General features: G+C 36.9%; 1 protein-coding gene across 1 annotated transcript in view; it reads left to right on the top strand.

The window, feature by feature from the left end:
• Window positions 1-19,808, top strand: part of LOC134801880 (ryanodine receptor) — a 228,446-nt gene that overhangs the window by 35,670 nt on the left and 172,968 nt on the right. Inside the window, exons 2-4 of the mRNA XM_063774533.1 lie at window positions 11,313-11,425; window positions 17,335-17,484; window positions 19,526-19,579. Of these exons, the coding sequence (XP_063630603.1) occupies window positions 11,369-11,425; window positions 17,335-17,484; window positions 19,526-19,579 (261 nt within the window). The 5' untranslated portion in view covers window positions 11,313-11,368. The remainder of the gene's footprint in view (window positions 1-11,312; window positions 11,426-17,334; window positions 17,485-19,525; window positions 19,580-19,808) is intronic.

Here is a 19,808-nt window from a genome sequence, read left to right as displayed (position 1 = left end):
AATAACTCGTAAACGGTAGCCCACAGCAAAAAAATATCTTTTACGTAAATAATCTGTTTCAGATTTCTTATAAAATAAGTACTACTGTTTTTCGCTACCATCAATATTAAAAAAAATATTGAAGGGAGAAAATAAATACTTAGGTCCCCTTTTTTAGTCATTCGTAAATAACTCGTAAACGATGGCCAATAGCAAAAAATTTTTTAGTACATGAATAATTTACATAAAATTTCCTACAAAAAAGGTCATTCAAACTTTTTCGCTAGGATCAATATTAAAAACGATATTAAAGAGAGAAAATAAATTCTAAGGTCCCCTTTTTAAATATTGATCCTAGCGAAAAAGTTTGAATAACCTTTTTTGTAGAAAATTTTATGCTAATTATTCATGTGTTAAAATATATTTTGCTATTGGCCATCCTTTACGAGTTATTTACGAATGACTAAAAAAGGGGACCTTAGTATTTATTTTCTACCTTCAATATTTTTTTTAATATTGATCTTAGCGAAAAAAAGTAGCACTTATTTTATAAGAAATCTGAAACAGATTATTTACGTAAAAGATATTTTTTTGCGGTGGGCTACCGTTTACGAGTTATTTACGAAAAACAAAAAAAATAAACGATTGTAGAACAAATTTTAAGTAACTTTCCCACATTAATAATATTTTGTATTGAGATCACTCTGGCCCACGCTTAATATTATTTTTTATCTCCCATGTAACAACAGTTTTGTATAATAAACTATATATTTTCTTAAACGTAATAAGTGTAGCTTTACAAACATATTTTTTGTTTTCAGATTCCTACTACACTTTAAAAAAAAATTGGTAATTATGAAAAAATCCAAGATACGTTTTTTTGTCTTTTCTACTTTATGTTTTTTTTTTTGTTAGAAAGTGTATTGTTTTGGTTCCAAAAAAAAATTCCTCATCCTTAATTTATCCGAAAATGATATATCACATGCCCTAATAGGTACAGTTTTAGAGAAATGTTGTTCCAAGTGAAGCGCGGCGGCGTTGAACTTGCCCCCCTCCCCCCCACTAAATGAGACGTGGCTCTCGAGGTCTCCCGGTCTTTATCTGCTCATGACCAGCTAAGAATCAACTGTGCCAAGTTTCAGCGCATAGTCACAAAGTGCAAGGTGTCGTGCACTAACAAACTAGCTACACGGTGATCCGTTTTAATCAACCTCCAACGTGAACAAAATAGATACCTATGCAGTCATAGTCAGATACAGAAATAGCTAAGCGGGCGAGGTGTTCGAAATTACCTTTACACGCTCTTAATAATAAATAATAATAATTTCAGCCTATATATACGTCCCACTGCTGGGCACAGGCCTCCTCTCATGCACGAGAGGGCTTGGGCTATAGTCCCCACGCTAGCCCAATGTGGATTGGGGACTTCAGATACACCTTTGAATTTCTTCGCAGATGTATGCAGGTTTCCTCACGATGTTTTCCTTCACCAAAAAGCTAGTATGATATATCATATGATATTTACCACTAGCTTTTTGGTGGCCAGCCTTCTAAAAAAAAGGAGAAAAAGTACAGTCGGCAATAAAAGTGTGTATCAAAAAATATTTTGAACGGTTCCTTTTTCAGTTGTTTTCAGTTACATATGTGAATGAAAGACTGACAGGAGGCGGGAACGGTTTGATTGATGATTTTGATGGATGAAGTCTTAATCGAGATGAATGAATGTCATGAACTGAACGCTAAGCGATATCGGATGACTCGATGGAATTTCGACACGTTACGGAATATAACAGGCCTTATTGATTCAGCCTATAGTGTGTAAATCCAATACGGGCGAATAATTAAACCAATTAAACCATGTTTTGTTTAAGTTACACTTAATTATGACCCCGTAATTAATTTTTGTTAATTTACCGAGCAGCAATGTACTTTGTCATGTTATGTCTCGTAATGTTTGCAGTACAGTCGCCATCAGATATATCGGAGCGGCCAAGGTGCTCACAAATATCGGAACACGCCTCAATTGTCAGGGCGTTAGAGCGCGTGTTCAGATATTGTGAACACCTTGGCCGCTCCTATATATCTGATGGCGACTGTACTGCAAACATTACGAGACATAACATGACAAATTACATTTCGAGGTACTAGCTTTTTATAGTAACTGCCAACAAGCGTTGACAGTTACGAGTACTTTAAAAGCTCTTATCTCGTAACATTGTGTGTTGCTTTACATTGCGGGCCGAATTATTTTGTATGGTTAATATTTTCATTGTATTTTTAAGAAAAAATAATTTAACTCAACAGACAGACAGACGGACAGTGGAGTCTTAGTAATAGGGTTTTTACTCTTTGGGTGCGGAACCCTAAAAATGATGTTATTCAGAGAGCAAAAAGAGACTTTTGCATCGAAAAGCGGTCACGTGACGCCATCTTGAACCATTAGTACAGTTGAGTGTGTAAATATGGGTGCATACAATACAACTTACTCAAATATATATAATATATATATATGACGGATCAGGAGGGTCGAGGTCTTCATCGGACATACTTGATTATCAAAATTAAAACTCAAGAAAACACTGTTTTTATTTTATTATTGAGGTATTTTTAAACAACTTACTTAATTTAAATTTTAATCACAAATCAATAGGTAGGCTAGGTAGTTCAGACGAAATGCGGTACAGTTCCTAAGAGACTAGCGCACTGTTCCACTGCTGGAAGTAGAATGACCTCTCGCCATTCTCGTGCCCCCTCTCCTAGACTCCGTACAGCGCCACAGATGGCGCTTGCGTTCCGCAGCAACTTCCGACGAGTCATGAGTACGGACTCATGACCATTTGAGTCATTTCACCACCATCATATATATGTTTGTAATTCGTTGTCATAAGAGCAATTGTGAGTGCACCCATATTTTTACACTTGACTTTACCACTTCTTGATTACCTTGTTAAACAGTGTACATTCACCTGCAATAATAACATACTCTTCGAAGGCCGCAAAAATATGTAACTGTAACACGCTCTTATATTAAATAAATAATAAATAAATCTTTATCGTTCAAAAACATACATGCCATATATGAAGTGGGAGCCCTGGAGACTGCATTAGTTTACACTGTGTTGCAGCCCCAGTGGTTGCCCGTATTACATAATCAGTTAGAATTTGAAAGAACAATTAGACTTAAATTGTAAGTATTGTAACAAAAGAAGTATGGACAAAATTATTATGGCTCTTCAAATAAGATTGTGTAAGATATTTTCGCGGCCTTCGTTGTGTGACATATTATTGCAGGTGACTGTACTTACAAACAGCGGTACTATGACACGTTGTATTCAGCTCATAAATCTCATGTACCTACTTTTAAGTGTTTTGTCCTAAAAAGCTGGGCAAATGTGCGCATACTTATCAAAGCGTAGTATTACCTGTCATATAAATATAAATATAAATAAATATAAATATTGGGGACATCTTACACAGATCAACCTAGCCCCAAACTAAGCAAACCTTGTACTATGGGTGCTAGGCGACGATATACATACTTATATAGATAAATACATACTTATTTCTGATATTTATATACATAGAAAACACCCATGACTCAGGAACAAATATTAGTGTTCATCACACAAATAAATGCCCTTACTGGGATTCGAACCCAGGACCATCGGCTTCGCAGGCAGGGTCACTACCCACTAGGCCAGACCGGTCGTCACATGTGCATTGCGTCTCATTTTCTCATTAAGCAAAATGTGAGACACAAATACACATTTCAACCAAGATATTGGACAAATGGAATACCACCCTAAGGGCTAAGGGTCGTTAATATTCTGTATATAGGATGAGTAAATGGTTTGGAGGTGTGAAATATTCGGTATGATGTATCGTATTTATCTTCAATAGCTTTTACCCAAGTATATTTATTTATTTATCTTATACCTTTAACCTTTTCGACGCCATGCCAAACACAAAAGCAGTCACTCGGACGCCACGTCACCGAAGTGTTAAAACTGAAATTGAACTTTATGCATATGCACGTAGGTCTATGTTGCTCTGGGGTCTGTGACCGATTAATCGGTCTTTGGCGTTGAACCTGCGGTGCGGATATATCGGTCATTGGCGTCCAAAAGGTTAAACGAGCAATTGTTTATATATATATATATATATATTTATATATATTTATATATATTTCGGGGATCTCGGAAACGGCTGTAACGATTTCAATGAAATTTGCTATATGGGGGTTTTAGGGGGCGATAAATGGATCTAGCTAGGTCTTATCTCTGGGAAAACGCGCTTTTTTGTATGCTTTCCGAGCAAAGCTCGGTCTCCCAGATATTCTTAACTTTATTGCACAAAAACAAAACTTAAGGCCGTTCCCTGAGCCAGAAATGTAAAAATACCCCAATAATTATCCTATTTTTCTAAGAAACGGTGATAGTTGTAGACGTGGGAAAAATAAATATAATTCTTGATTATATTATCTTTAATAACACAGCTTTCGATACACGATTCATAACACTTCGCTCGATACAATTTATTCCCAAAGTAACCTCCAATTCGAATTTATACTCCAACTTTACTCGTTTCTTTACTATGTGACACTATGAAACAAAAAAAGGAGAAAAATCAATCATAATTATAATAGTAATTTGACAGCTTTAGAATTTCGATAATTTGAGGCAATATTTTTAAAATAAATAAACATCGACTAATTCTATCGTAACAAAATATCGATTTACGGCCTGCAACTCTGTCTCCGTCCCTCTTTCGAAATGAGACAGTGATGGCTGAGCGCTCGTGCCAGACGGACCTGTACTACGTGTCTCCAAAACAAATATAAGATTTTACAGGACTTTCATTGTAAATATATATTATATAGTGTCACTTATAAAAACTGTGCTGTGTTGTGTGTCCTAGTGATAAAGAAGTTATAATGGGTAACAAGCATGAGCCATGAGGCATTCTCTGCCACTCAACCTTAGGGAAAAGCAGAATAGATTAAAGTCAAGTGAAGTCAGGACCCTCCTCCTATTAGACGGAGTGCTCAAATTACGGCACCTATGCACATAAAACTGATGCACGGAGCCATGCGCTTTTCGGGGAACAGAACCCTATGGAGGAACCTGGTCTTCAACAGAAGGATATGATGTCACGATCCTCAGTATTGAGGGACCGACTGAAGAAGAAGTAGGTTAATATAATTGACCGAAGCGAAGCGAAGGTCTACGTTTTGACTCGGGCATTTTGCTTTCGTATGTCCGGATGTTCTCCTCTACAGGTCGCAATTCTTAACCGATTCTCGTGAAATTTTGTGACCGAATTTTATGACTAAATAAAATTTTTTTGTCAATCCGGTTTTTGGAAATTTTTAAAAATGGCGGAGTCGTGATACCTGGCGCCTAAACAAATAGTCGTATCGATATCATAAGAGTTTTTTCTTTTTGATATATGTTTATAGATTAATAGGCCAAAAATTCAGAAAATTTGTATCACTGGTTTCGGCGGTATTTAGATATTTAGTTTTTACTTGAGAATGAGTAGCTAAATTTCGTCAGCTTTAGTAAGAACTATCATGGCGCATTTTGCAAACGTTCGCTTTTTTGTTTGCATAGGGAGGTCCCTGGTTCCATCCCACGTAATTGTATGCTGCTACATAACTTTTTGTATTTTTTTATACTTAAATTTCGTATCAATTGTTGTTTTTTATTTTATTTTTTTATTTTGAAAAAATGAAAAAAGTCGTATTTTTTATTTATCAAGCGCGGGCTAAGCGCATTCGTTTATTTTTTGCAACAGATGATGGCTTTTTGCGCTTTAAAGAAAATTTGATTCTTGAATATACGGCGCCATACCTTTGGCCTATGCTCGTCTAGATGGCGACACCATTTTATATTTAACAATTTTTACTCATATCAGTAAAAGAACATGGGTCAAAATCATATGGCGTTCTAAAAATAAAAAAAAACATTTATCCATACATATATACATTTATTGATAACTTTTTTTCATTTTCATTTTAATCCTGTATCGAAAGATGGCAGTAAATTTACTGTGACTACAAAATTTAGTATGACAATAACCCTCTACTACATATAGGGACCGTGCGCGTTGGAGGGTCTGCCATCTTGTGGCCTGAATCGGAAAAATGTACATTGCCAAAACAAGTTCTACCATCTACCGTTCTTGTAGGTACGTTTCCTTATGCATAGTACGTTCTGTCATCTTGTGGGCTACATCGGAAGCATAAACGTCACATTTACGCTTCGCGCCAAAGATCTGACGGCTCCTGTGCTGCCCCCTATAGTTCATGCACGTCCCCTATACACTTTATTCTCTTTAGATTAGATATTTAAATTCTTACTCGAGAATAAGTAACCAAATTTCGTCAGCTCATCTAAATGCTATCATAGCGCAGTTGGAAAGACGCTTACAAGCAAGCATATGGGAATAGGTACCCGGTTCGATCCCCAATAAATGCAAATTTTTTTTATTTTTTTTTTGCACTTAAACATCGTATTGGTGATTGATCAAGCGAGCGCGAAGCGCGAGGTAAGCGTATTCGTTTGAGTTTTTGTTTGAACATTTTTTAGCGGTTTTAGTTCAAGGGCATGGCTGTTCCAGGAGTCAATTTCCACTTACGTTTATAGCATGGGCGGTCACCATCCATAAATCGCAGGGATTAACATTGCCTAGGGCTAGAACTAGCTGTAGGTTGCTCGTACGTTGCGCTTTCCCGGGCTCAAAGTCTAACTAACAATAATGTTAGTTAGACAATAATGTTAGTTAGACTTTGAACCTTTTAATTTGGATCGCCTCGCTAAAATGGCCCATAATTTCCGCAAATAATTTTTTCTTCGAGGCAATTACTCCGTTCTCATTTTTTCCCAGTGGAATTTCTTCGCTTTATTTAATTTTTCGTGTACATTTTTTCATAAACTAAATTTTCCTTTTCTCAATTATTCCCTTTTCTTTTTAATCCCAGTAGTAGTTAAAATAACCAGTAGGTTTTTTTTTCATTAACTAAATATTCTCTATCTCCATATTTTCTCTTTTTTTTAATGCTAGTGGTAAAAATAACCAGGTTTTTTTCAAATAGGTAGGTTAGGGTTATTTTTTTTGATGACCGTATAAACGAAACTGCTCCCAGAGATAGGTAGGTTAGGGTTATTTTTTTTTGATGACCCTAAAAACGAAACTGCTCCCAGAGATAGGTAGGTTAGGGTTATTTTTTTTTTGATGACCCTAAAAACGAATCTGCTCCCAGAGATAGGTATGGTTAGAGTTATTGGCTGACAGCGTTTGGTTTTTTACTTGTAGTTTTTTAGATTATGTTTTAATTTTAGTGTTTTTGATATTTGTTGTATGTGAAATACCTACAAGTAACAAATATAATTACTACACTATTAACATACAGTAACAAAAAATATTATCCTAGATATTTAAAAGAACGAAAACTATAAGGAAAAGATTAATTTAAAAATATTAAAAATAGGCGATTGCGGAAGAAAACCATTGGGAAAATATGGGAACGGAGTAATTGCTACCGAGAATGAATGATTTCGGGAAATTATGGGCAACGCAAAATATGAGAACGGAGTAATTGCCTCGAAGAAAAAATGATTTTCGGAAATTATGGGCCACGCTCGCGCACGAAGCAGTTTACAGTACGGTTACCATCAGTTTGTCACTGACATATACGCCGTCGAGAACGTAATTTACTTTCTATACATCTCGCTCGCACTCGCATATTAGTGCAAACGGGATGTATAGAAAGTAAATTACGTTCTCGACGGCGTTTATGTCAGTGACAAACTGATGGTAACCGTACAGGTTAATTCAAAGGTAATGTTGGTTTCCTAACATAGGTAGAGTTAGACCAAGAAAAGTCTGCAGAGATTTTGACACTGGCACAAATAACATTGGCACTGCGTGTGCTGTCAAAATCTCTGCAGACTTTTCTTGGTCTAACTCTATCCACTTTTCTATACAATTAGTATGGCGACGTGTATACTTAAGGGGCATCGACCGTACACTGACATCGGGATGATATTTTTATCATGTTATTTAGTAGTCATCGTGCGTCTCGCTTGCGCCAATACATGTACGGACAAGAACGAGTGAAATGCACGATAACTAAATGACATCAGTTAGATGTCTTTCTGATATCAGTGTAAGTTTGAATTGGCCTGTTAGCCAAAAATTGTTTCGTATGTCCATATGTTCTACTCTACAGGTCGCATTTCTAAACCAATTCCCGAATTTTGTAAGCAATTGATAGTTAAGTTTTTATGGTAAAATTAGATTCTCTAAATTCTTCAAAACAACGGAACCATACATTTATTCAGTTTCAAAATTCTGCTCGCGAGGTCTACAGCTCACAGAGCCACTAGTAATCTAGATTAATTCAACAACTATTTCGATGTAAAGAAAATTAATCTAAGCAGCCAACGCCTAGTTTTTACACGCAAGCCACACGACATGTGTTACATACATACAATATAATTCTGTACTTATGTTGTTTAATCCAATTAGGGTCATGTCATGAAGGTAAATCAAAACCTATCCGCATCCAATGTGGAGACCGCCTAAGTGATAGCCAGAGATCGGACAGATTGGCGTCATCGCTCGCAAGAATGTGGACATGACTCCAAATTTGATTAAATAATTAATCATTTAACTATTTTTTTAATTAAAAATTTTACCTGAGATTTAATTTTGTTCCGTAGTCAATAAATATCACTTAAATATAATTTTGATATAATAAAATGAGTACCTACAGAAAATTTGGAAAAGATACGGATTATTTTCTTTAATAAATTTACATTATAAGAATTCTTTGTGTTATTTATTGATTAGGAATCAAAATTAAACCTCAGGTAAGAAATTAATTAAATGATTAATTATTTAGAAGCGCTGGTGGCCTAGCGGTAAGAGCGTGCGACTTTCAATCCGGAGGTCGCGGGTTCAAACCCCGGCTCGTACCAATGAGTTTTTCGGAACTTATGTACGAAATATCATTGATATTTACCAGTTGCTTTTCGGTGAAGGAAAACATCGTGAGGAAACCGGACTAATCCCAATAAGGCTTAGTTTCCCCTCTGGGTTGAAAGGTCAGATGGCAGTCGCTTTCGTAAAAACTAGTGCCTTCGTCAATTCTTGGGATTAGTTGTTAATTAAGCGGACCCCAGGCTCCCATGAGCCGTGGCAAAATGCCGGGATAACGCGAGGAAGAAGGAAGGATTAATTATTTAATCAATTTTGGAGTCATGTCCACATTATTGCGAGCAATGACGCAAATTTGTCCGATCTCTGGTGATAGCTAATTACAAGCTGTGCAATGTACAGTCACCTGCAATAATATGTTACTCTTCGAAGGCCCCAAAAATATGTAACTCGCTCTTATGGCTTTACAAACAAAATCGTGTCAGATATTTTTGCAGCCTTCGTTGTGTAACACATTATTGCAGGTGACTGTACTATTTGATCGATCCTTAGCCAATACACTAATAGACCTAGCCCTAGCGGAAGCCTGCTAGTATTATTTATGATCTAGGGCGTCTATACACGTCCTGAGCTTACAGTAGTAGCGCGCGCGCCGCCGTCTCTGCACGGCGGCGCTCTGAAATTGTGTGCTGTGAAGGGGTTAAGAAATACGAGTAGTTACCTACCTATTCAAAATGTTAGGTAATATGCTAATGTAAGTAGTATGTAATATGTGTGTTTGTGTTTAATAGTCTCCATATTTCGCTCCGTGCACTACATGTTGATTTTTGTTTGAGTTCTACATTTCCTGCTACCCAAAGGTTGTCTGGAAGAGATCGCTTTTTAGCGATAAGACCGCCTGTTGTTACCTGGTTCTATTTTTCCGTTAAAATTTCTTTGTAGTTTTACATGTATAATTATTGGTGCAATAAAGAATATTTACTTACTTAGGTGAGGATGCATTTCCTAACAATATAATTTTCACCACACCAGCTGAAAGGCTCTCATGATTGTTCAAAAACTGATAAGAAAGTTGCATTTTAAGGGGCCCACTGATTAAACAGTCCGCCGGACGGTATCGGCCTGTCAGTTAGAACAAAATTTTGAACCGATATAATATTATGGTTGTCTCTAATTATTTTTCTGGAAATGGTCATAATGGTTCTACAGCTCACGGAGCCACTAGTATTTATTTATTCCTCAAGGGGCAAAATGAAGCGTGTCATTCAAACCAAGGGCATTTTCATAATTAAATCATGTCTTTTACAAAGGTCGCGTGACGACAAAGGATTTGGGCTTAGCCTGTATTTGTACTCGTAGTGCAAATGGTTTTGTAATGCAAATAAGCTAAATAGTAGGCAGGAAAAAAAAAGAAATAATTTAAAAAACCTCATAGAGTTAGACCAAGAAAAGTCTGAAGCCATTTTGATATCCCACGCAGTGCATGTGTTATTTATACGTCATAATTTCATAGAAGTTTGACGTTTATAATAACACTGGCACTGCGAGGGTTGTCAAAATCGCTGCAGACTTTTCTTGGTCTAACTCTATTATACCTATTAGTTAGGTATTAAAGTCAGCAACGTTTAAAAAAAGTTTTCTGATAGTAGGTATTTTTGTTTTCAGCTCAATTTGTTAAATATGTTTCGAAGGATCGATAACTCGATCGAAAGGAAAATAACAATTATTAAACATAACCAAATAGGAAAAGAAAATCTTTACAAACTTTTATAATTCTTAGAAATGAAATTGAAAATGATTGTTTATTTTTGTCAAGTAGTAATTAATTTTTCACCTCAGCAGCTCGAACAAGGGTACTTTGCTTCTTAAAAACAGTGAGCAAAATGCGATTTTGCTCACTGTCTACTATAGCATCTTTCGCTTGCACGGGACTCAAAATAAGCACTCGAAGAAATATCAAACTTTGATCTCTTGTTGTACAAAAATCTATAGTTAGGTGATTAATTTTTATGGGATTCGATTAGGTACCGCAAAACATATTAGTATTAGATATGAGTCGCTTAACTTCAAACTCGGATAAATCCATCTGTCAGATTATGCGATTTTGGTATTAAGAAAAGGTAATAGGGTAGACATTTGCTGAGAGGGTCGAATGGATTTACCCGAGTTACACATATAGTGGTGTGTATAATTCATTCTAACAAGCTACGTTTCTGAGTAGTAACGGATTTTCTCATAGAGTTTTTTCATCGTCATATTTCGTATTCACTTTTCTTTGGGTAGCAGTTTTTCATGTACTTAGCATTTTTCTCCGATAGCCTTTTTTCTGTAAGTAGCAATCTTTCCCAATCGAAAGCAACAAACACTCATACATGTGCGTATCTTTCCAGATATGGTGTGCAGGCGATGCAGCAGCATTTCTGACAGTTGAACGTGAATAAACAAGATGGCGGAAGCGGAGGGGGGAGCAAGTGAGCAGGATGATGTCTCATTCTTGCGTACGGTAAGTTTACTATTTTAATTTTTCATCATCATCATATCAGCCTTTTATAGCCCAGTACTGACCATAGGCCTCTCTTCGAGTACGCTACTTATCCCGGTGCCAATCTCATCCAGAAGTGACCCGCAATTTTCCGAATGTCCACCCAACGAGCCAACGGACGCCAGGCACTCCTTTCGTCTGAAAGCGGCCACCATTCTGTTAACCCCTCTGTCATCACATGCTAGCAACATGTCCCGCCCAGCTCCATTTAAGTTTGGTACAGATCTAGTGCATAATTCTTTTCCTTCGTATTTTCTCGGAAACGGACGTATTTGTCATGTTACTTCAATCAACCTCAGTACTTTTTGTACCGAGACTGACTGAAATAGCAAGACACGTTCGTACGTTTCCGTGAAAATACAAAGGAAAATAATTATGCGCTACATCTGTAATAAAATTACGTATCCGATTTTAATTTTTGGGCAAAGTATGTCAACCTCTTCGTTCCAAACGTCGTACGTGTGTCACTCTAGGTAGTAGAGATATTTGCGGCGTTTGGGGAAACTCTGGGATCGTGGAGCAGTATAGCTAGTATCTACGCGTCGCCTCTATAAGGATCTTTTTGGACCCTTATACTACGTCCAAAAGAGAGGTATGGGCTGTGAATGGCATCTCTCTTTGTGTGATAGGGCACAGTATAGCGGATGTCATTCCAGATCTAGAGCAGAGGCCAACTGGGGAAGTACCTCCACATTACAGAAAGCCGCAGCCAAATAACACTATTAGATCCCTACCCATAGTGTTGTGTTCCTGCCGGTGAGTAAGGTTGCCAGAGCTCAACGAGGTTGCGGAGTGTTAGGGTCGGCAACGCGCATGTAACACCCTTGGAGTTGCAGCTGCAACCGCTTACCTAGGCGTAGTATACAAAAAGGAGCTATCAAAACGCTTTATGGAGGCTACTAATAGTGACCAGGCTACCCACTATTTCGCTCAACTGACCCACTGCTATCCAGCGGGCAATGCGGCTAGCTTTCTGGACACCATAATGGGCAACCACGACTTATGTCATGACTGTTTTTGCTTCTATAGAATGTTTTAGCCTAGACTCTATTCGTCAAATATTATAATTATAAAGAACAATGAACTCTTGACAACGGATCTGTTGTCAGCTCCTATATATAACCGGCTGGGGTTTGGCAGCCACACTGACATTTAGTTAAGAATGCTGCCACATATCGTCAGGAAATGTCAACTAACTATAGACGAACGACTTATACGAGCCAGAGCTGTGATACCCTAATACTAAAGCCCCATTTAGACGGTCCAAGAACTTGCATAAAGTGTTATGGAACTTGCTAACTATGTAAACAAACCGCCATATTGAAATTGTCTCGGAATGATGAATTTACTAGTGACTTTTGTTTACATAGTTAGCAAGTTCCATAGAATGACACTTTACATGCAGTATTCGATATACAGGGTGAAATTTAAACCACCGTTCATACTCTGCGTAGTGACTTTATAGGTCATACTGAACAACTTTTACTATAGAACCAATACCGAAATCGCGAAAAAAAATTTGACTGTCCCATAGAAATCCGCGGCATCACACCAGTTGGAATATATGAAACAGCCAAATTTTTTTTCCTGATTTCGGAATTGGTTCCATAATAAAAGTTGTTCAAGTTGACCTACAAAGTCACTACGTAGAGTATGAATGGTGGCTAAAATTTCACCCTGTATTACTATTTATAATAACAGAGTATAATGAATTCGGACGACCAAAAACCGCAATGTAACGAAAATCGCATGCAATTTTTTTGGTCCGTCTAAATGGGGCTTAAAAATTGCAAACCGAGGCCCTAAATCTACAATGAGGTATGATTATATTAACAATACTGCAAAATTATAGTAATACAATTTAAATACAAATGAGGTAGGAAGGGAAATCAGAAAAGGGCGGGGCAGCACGACATAGGGACATTAGTGACATGATGAGATACCCAAATGTATACTCGGCTTTATTTAATAATATAAATAAAAAAAACAACGTTAGGCCTGTACTCCTCGAGACAATTCTAAAAACCCCAAACACAATTAGGTTTCGTTGTTTTATCACAGTTCCTATGGCCACCTCCTGTCTCCATATCAGATCAGCTCGATGGTACAGTCAACTGTAAAAATATGGGTGCGCAAATCATCTCAAAAATATGTCCCATAGCTTTTATGTCAGCGAATTAACAACTATGGGACATATTTTTGAATAAGTTGGCTACACCCATATTTTTAACACTCGTTTATGCCACAAAAACTGTAAAAATATAGGTGCACAAATCATCTCCAAAATATGTCCCATAGCTTTTATGTCAGCGAATTAACAACAATGGGACATATTTTTGAATAAGTTGGCTACACCCATATTTTTAACACTCGTTTATGCCATAAAAACTGTAAAAATATGGGTGCACAAATCATCTCAAAAATATGTCCCATAGCTTTTATGTCAGCGAATTAAGAACTATGGGACATATTTTTGAATAAGTTGGCTACACCCATATTTTTAACACTCGTTTATGCCACAAAAACTGTAAAAATATGGGTGCGCAAATCATCTCAAAAATATGTCCCATAGCTTTTATGTCAGCGAATTAACAACTATGGGACATATTTTTGAATAAGTTGGCTACACCCATATTTTTACAGTTGACTATACCATAATATTGCATTGTCACCCGACTTATATTCATGTATGCATATTTTCAGCTTCATTGGAAGTCGGGAAGTGGGTCAAATTTAACTTGCCAAATAGTTACATTGCAAGCTAATAAAAAGCTTGTTAAAAATACTTAATTTGATTTGGTCGACTGTAACATTTAGGTGAATAAGGGTAATTTCGTATGTCGGATAATTCCGAAAATCAGATGAAAGTCACCCAAAATTCCATCATAATGAGAGTCTCTTTTCGGAATTATCCAACAGTTTTCGACATTTGGAATTACCCGAATAGACATTACCACATTTTATTAACCACTTGAATAAAACTTTCGAACAGGCATTCCCTTTGAAAATAACCACTATTCGATCAATTGATTGTAAACCTTACTTTGTACTGAATAAGGTTTATTTTCAAAGGGAGGCAAAGTTCAAGGCTTCTCTTATTTGCAAGGCACACAAAAAGCAGCTTGAGATTGAGCGCAATTCTATTTCACTTCAAAAGATGATTTTCTTCTATTCATAGGGTTGGCACCTTTATAGTTTTTTTAACACAGATTATAATTGTCATCATTTTCCTATTCCTTATAAATTTATAACACAGTAATAAAACTACGCCGAGATCATTAGCAGGCAATGAAAGTCGCAACCAGAAAATTAAGCTGAATTGTTCTCAAACTCTAGCCGCCCAGAGGCCAATAAAAAGGTCTCCATTCTAATTTGAATCTTTATTTAGACAAATTAAAATTGCATTTGTCTTGGCAAGTTTTGATGTGTGGGCGGCTAGACTAGCTAACTTTTAGGAATAAATAAATAAATAAATAAAATAAATAAATATTAGGAGACATCTTACACAGATCAACCTAGCCCCAAACTAAGCAAAGCTTGTATTATGGGTGCTAGGCGACGATATACATACATATATAGATAAATACATACTTATATACATAGAAAACACCCATGACTCAGGAACAAATATCTGTGTTCATCACACAAATAAATGCCCTTACCGGGATTCGAACCCAGGACCATCGGCTTAACAGGCAGGGTCACTACCCGCTAGACCAGACCGGTCGTCAAATAGAAAAATAGAAAAAAATAATAATAATAGGAAGAAATAGTAGAATATTTTTTGACTTCATTAACTATTCTGTGTAATTTTAAAACAAGCAATATTTTAATATACATTTTTATAATGAAATCTCGAAAACTTAATAAATAATGACTTACAGCTTAAAACCTCCCTAACATTGTCAATGTTATTCAATTATATTAATATTGGTAATACGTTAGTTTGAATTGTTAGTTGTATTTTATAAAATTGTTAATGTCTTGTTATTATTTTTGCTTGTATGTAAATTCAATGTTGACGTGTAAAAGTGCCCTTGTGGCCTATTTGCTGAATAAATGTTGATATTTGATATTTGAATGCCCAAAGGATTCGATTTTAACGCCCGGGCTTAGCATTATTCAGCAAAAGTGATATAAAAAGTCGTCAGTGCCAACCCTGCCGGTGTCCAATTACCGGTCCCATTCAGTTACTGGCCGCTTTCATTTTGCCGTTTATCCACAATAGCGAGGGCCAACCCTATTAAAACGATAGAGTTATAAGCGAGTATTTCATTAGGTTAACGTTTTTTCATCGCACCAGCTCGTAAAGGCTCTCTTTATTCATCAAAAACTGATGGGAAAGTTACATTTTGTCCACAAATCCACTTTCCGAGCTGGTGTGGTGAAAAATGAAATATCGACATTGTTTTATTTTCTCAAACACTCGTTTATGCCACAAAAACTTCTACATATGTCTGTAAATACCGTTCATTAGGGAGATTTTAATAAAACCATAAACATAATTGATACCAAACTACTACGTACATTTGTATTTGTTTTAGAATCTATTAAAATTATTTTAAACGTCATGTATTATTACGTCGATTAGCTCGACATGTTGCTGGTTGTTGTTGTTTTAGAATCGTTTACAATTCTAATTTTCCTCGCGTTGGTATAGTGAAAAATTATGTGGTTTACTCGTTTGTTTTACCCTCGTGCCTTGAAACTATAGTTGGTCAAACCAAATTTGTCTGTAAATAAGAACAAAAAACTATATTATCCTTCGAGCAACACGGAAGGGAGGCGGCATTCGCATTATTTCCCCTCTGCCGAGGTACAAGATTAGCGCGTCAATCTAATCTAGCGCGGGTAATAAAACTAGTTGCACTTGGATTTTTCACTAGACCGAGTCCAGACGCGCGCGTGAACACTGCTGCACAAAAATGCCTGTTTGCTCGGTTTTTTGTTATAAAAAGAGGTCGGGGACATCAAATTTACAAAAAGAGAGTGTTACATTTCACATGTAATATTTTTTTTTACATATCATACGTTTAAATACATTCAAACACAATTATTATATTTTAGTCTCATGATATTGTTGGATGTATCGATTTTGCTCGCTCAGTACAAATTGCGGATCGGTTGAGCGACAAATCCGACTTCTCATCTCTCAGAATACAATAACATACTTCAACGGAAATGTGTTAGTGTGCGTGTTGTGACACTTGTCACTCGTCCGTACACAAAAAGAGATCGAGGTTTGCAAGATTTGTCTTTGACGTGTGTCATTTTCTATGTATTTGTGTCGTCATTACAGATTGGATTTTGTATGTAAGTGTGTGAGAAGTGCGACTGTGTGCACCTTTCCCCCCGCGAAAAATGGCAGAAAGATTTGTACGGTGAGATATCGCTTGGGCCCCTCCCTTCCGATGTGTCGGAAGCCGGTGTTGCTCGAAGATATTATCTCTTTCTTTTAGGTGCTAGTAAGACAAAGATAGTATGATTCTCTCTGTCTATGTTTGAAATGAGAAAGTCCTTTGACAAACTATATTTTCGAACCACTTCGCTTGCTCGGGTATCCACATTTGTATGATTTGTACCAGGGGTTAAACAACAACTTTGCCCCCTTGTAAAACAAATAACTACATATACATATCTATCTACTATCTATTCTTGTTTATTTATATATATATTTCGGGGATCTCGGAACGGCTCTAACAATTTCAATGAAATTTGCTATATGGGGGTTTTCGGGGGCGATAAATCGATCTAGCTACTCTAGCTAGGTCTTATCACTGGGAAAACGCGCATTTATGAGTTTTTATATGTCTTCCGAGCAAAGCTCGGTCTCTCAGATATTTTTACTTTACTGAACCCTATTTTTACAGGAAGATATGGTGTGCCTGTCTTGCACGGCCACCGGCGAGCGAGTGTGCCTGGCGGCCGAGGGTTTCGGCAACCGGCACTGTTTCCTCGAGAACATCGCTGACAAGAACATACCGCCTGACTTGTCGCAGTGTGTGTTCGTCATTGAACAGGTATGTGTGCCTGTCTTGCACGGCCACCGGCGAGCGCGTGTGCCTGGCGGCCGAGAGTTTCGGCAACCGGCACTGTTTCCTCGAGAACATCGCTGACAAGAACATACCGCCTGACTTGTCGCAGTGTGTGTTCGTCATTGAACAGGTATGTGTGCCTGTCTTGCACGGCCACCGGCGAGCGCGTGTGCCTGGCGGCCGAGGGTTTCGGCAACCGGCACTGTTTCCTCAAGAACATCGCTGACAAGAACATACCGCCTGACTTGTCGAAGTGTGTGTTCGTCATTGAACAGGTATGTATAGGGTTTGCAATCCGGATCCGAAATGTATGAAATTATCCGGATCTGGATCCGGATCCGCGGATATTCCCATACATTTCGGATCCGTCGTGCAAACCCTAGGTATGTAAAAGGGCCCACAGATTACCAGTTCCAGCCTGCCAGTTGTTCGGAACTGTCAGTTTTTGCGTTTAACTGACAGGCTGATATCGTCCGGCGAACTGATAATCTATGGGCCCCTTTAAACCCAAATGACAACCTGTGGTAGAAAAGCCACTAGTATGAATCAGTTGGGCCTTCTTACACGTAGGTATACCCACATCTCCGCTGCGGTGTGACCGCATCGTCAAAACAAAGTTTGCTTGTGAGAGCATTAGAGCGTTTCATAATCTGGACAAAAAATATCGATGGAGTCGCCATTGCCGAATACGGCAAAGAAGATTAATATGTTGATGTCTAGTATGAAATAGTAATGCATGACTAATATGAAATACCTAGTAACGCACAGTTTTTTGTTAAAAATGGTCAATATGACATGAAGTAAAAGCTAGTGGAAAAAAGAGTTCGGTAAATAACGTGTGAAATCTTCACAAACGACAATTTTGTCGCATATTTTGTCGTTGATAATTTTAACAAATCTTTGCGTTTCTGTAGCAAAGCTGAAGGAAATATTTTTGAACATAATATGTTTTGTATCAATTAAATGACAAGTTTTAATTTGCTAATGACAATTTGTAAAAAACGTGTAAACGAGAAAATTACTCTTAAAAGTTTTTGATCAACGTATTTTTGAGCCATCCTATATTTGTCTCAATGCATATTCAAACAGCAAACTGGAAAGTTAACGAAGATGTATTTATTCTTTGAAACTAAACGAAACTTTCCAACTGAAACTGCAACTGAAATTAATGCAAATGAAGGTTTATGTCATACTTAGCTCGAGAAGTAGGCACCTACTTATGCAAAACTCCGTCTTAAATATGTCATACTTAGCTCGAGAAGTAGGTACCTAGCAAAACTCCGACTTAGAACTTCAATTGTGCAGGTTGCCAAAACAGTGGAAAATTTTGACAGTCTGAAGTTATTTTTTTAATTGCTAATAGGACTGTTCTTATGTTTAAAATAAATAAAAAACAGGCCGACATAGTCGAAAGATTTGAATGTAAAATACCGTTAATATTTCCTTGCAATGCAATAATATAAGCAGCATTCCGCGGACTGTCTGTTCCAAACGCAATATTTATGTTTCGTATTGTAACGTTGTAATGTTTTATTTATAAGCTTAAATTATTTTATTTTTACATCTTACAATAAAAAAAAATCAATGCAATAACTTATTTATAAGAGATTTCAAATTATTACGCATGAATTACCGTAAAGTCGGGTTACTTTGACGCAATGGAGGGTAACTTTGATCCACGTGAAAACCTCATTTAAAAGGGTCTAATAAAAAACATAAAAACGTCAAAGGTTAGCTAAAACCAACCTCATGACATATTTCCAAAATTATAATGCAATAATATAACCTGGACCGAGTAAATCTCAGTGGCCAAAGTTACCCTCCAGGGCTAAAGTAACCCGACTTTACGGTATTACTTTTAAGATATTTTTAGTTTGATGTTTTTTAAACATATTTTTGTTCCTTCGTCACGAAAATAGCAATCGCATTGTCCAATACAAAGATAGACAATTGACAAACGTGGAATGCGTCTGCGTTAATAACATTTTGTGTTTTTTTTTTTCACCTGTTTTTGTTCTCATTCCAGGCGTTATCAGTCCGAGCCCTACAGGAGTTGGTAACCGCTGCCGGATCGGAAACCGTAAGTGTACCCTCTTTTTCCCACCCTGCATGTACATTCGTCACAATTATATGTATAAAAACCTGTGAAATAACTTTGTTCTCCTAAAATACTGTCCTTTAAATAATTTTCAATAAACTAATTTGTATTTAGTTAAATTGTTTAACCTTTAAAGATTTTAAATAGCAAATCTGTTGTATTGTTTAGCACATTTATTATGTACAGGGTGAAATTTTATACGGTGCATAAT

This window comes from Cydia splendana, chromosome 23 (assembly GCF_910591565.1).
Source record: "Cydia splendana chromosome 23, ilCydSple1.2, whole genome shotgun sequence".
Lineage (NCBI taxonomy): Eukaryota > Metazoa > Arthropoda > Insecta > Lepidoptera > Tortricidae > Cydia > Cydia splendana.
The sequence above is the reverse complement of the archived record's forward strand: the minus strand, read 5'-3'. Positions and strand labels throughout refer to the sequence as shown.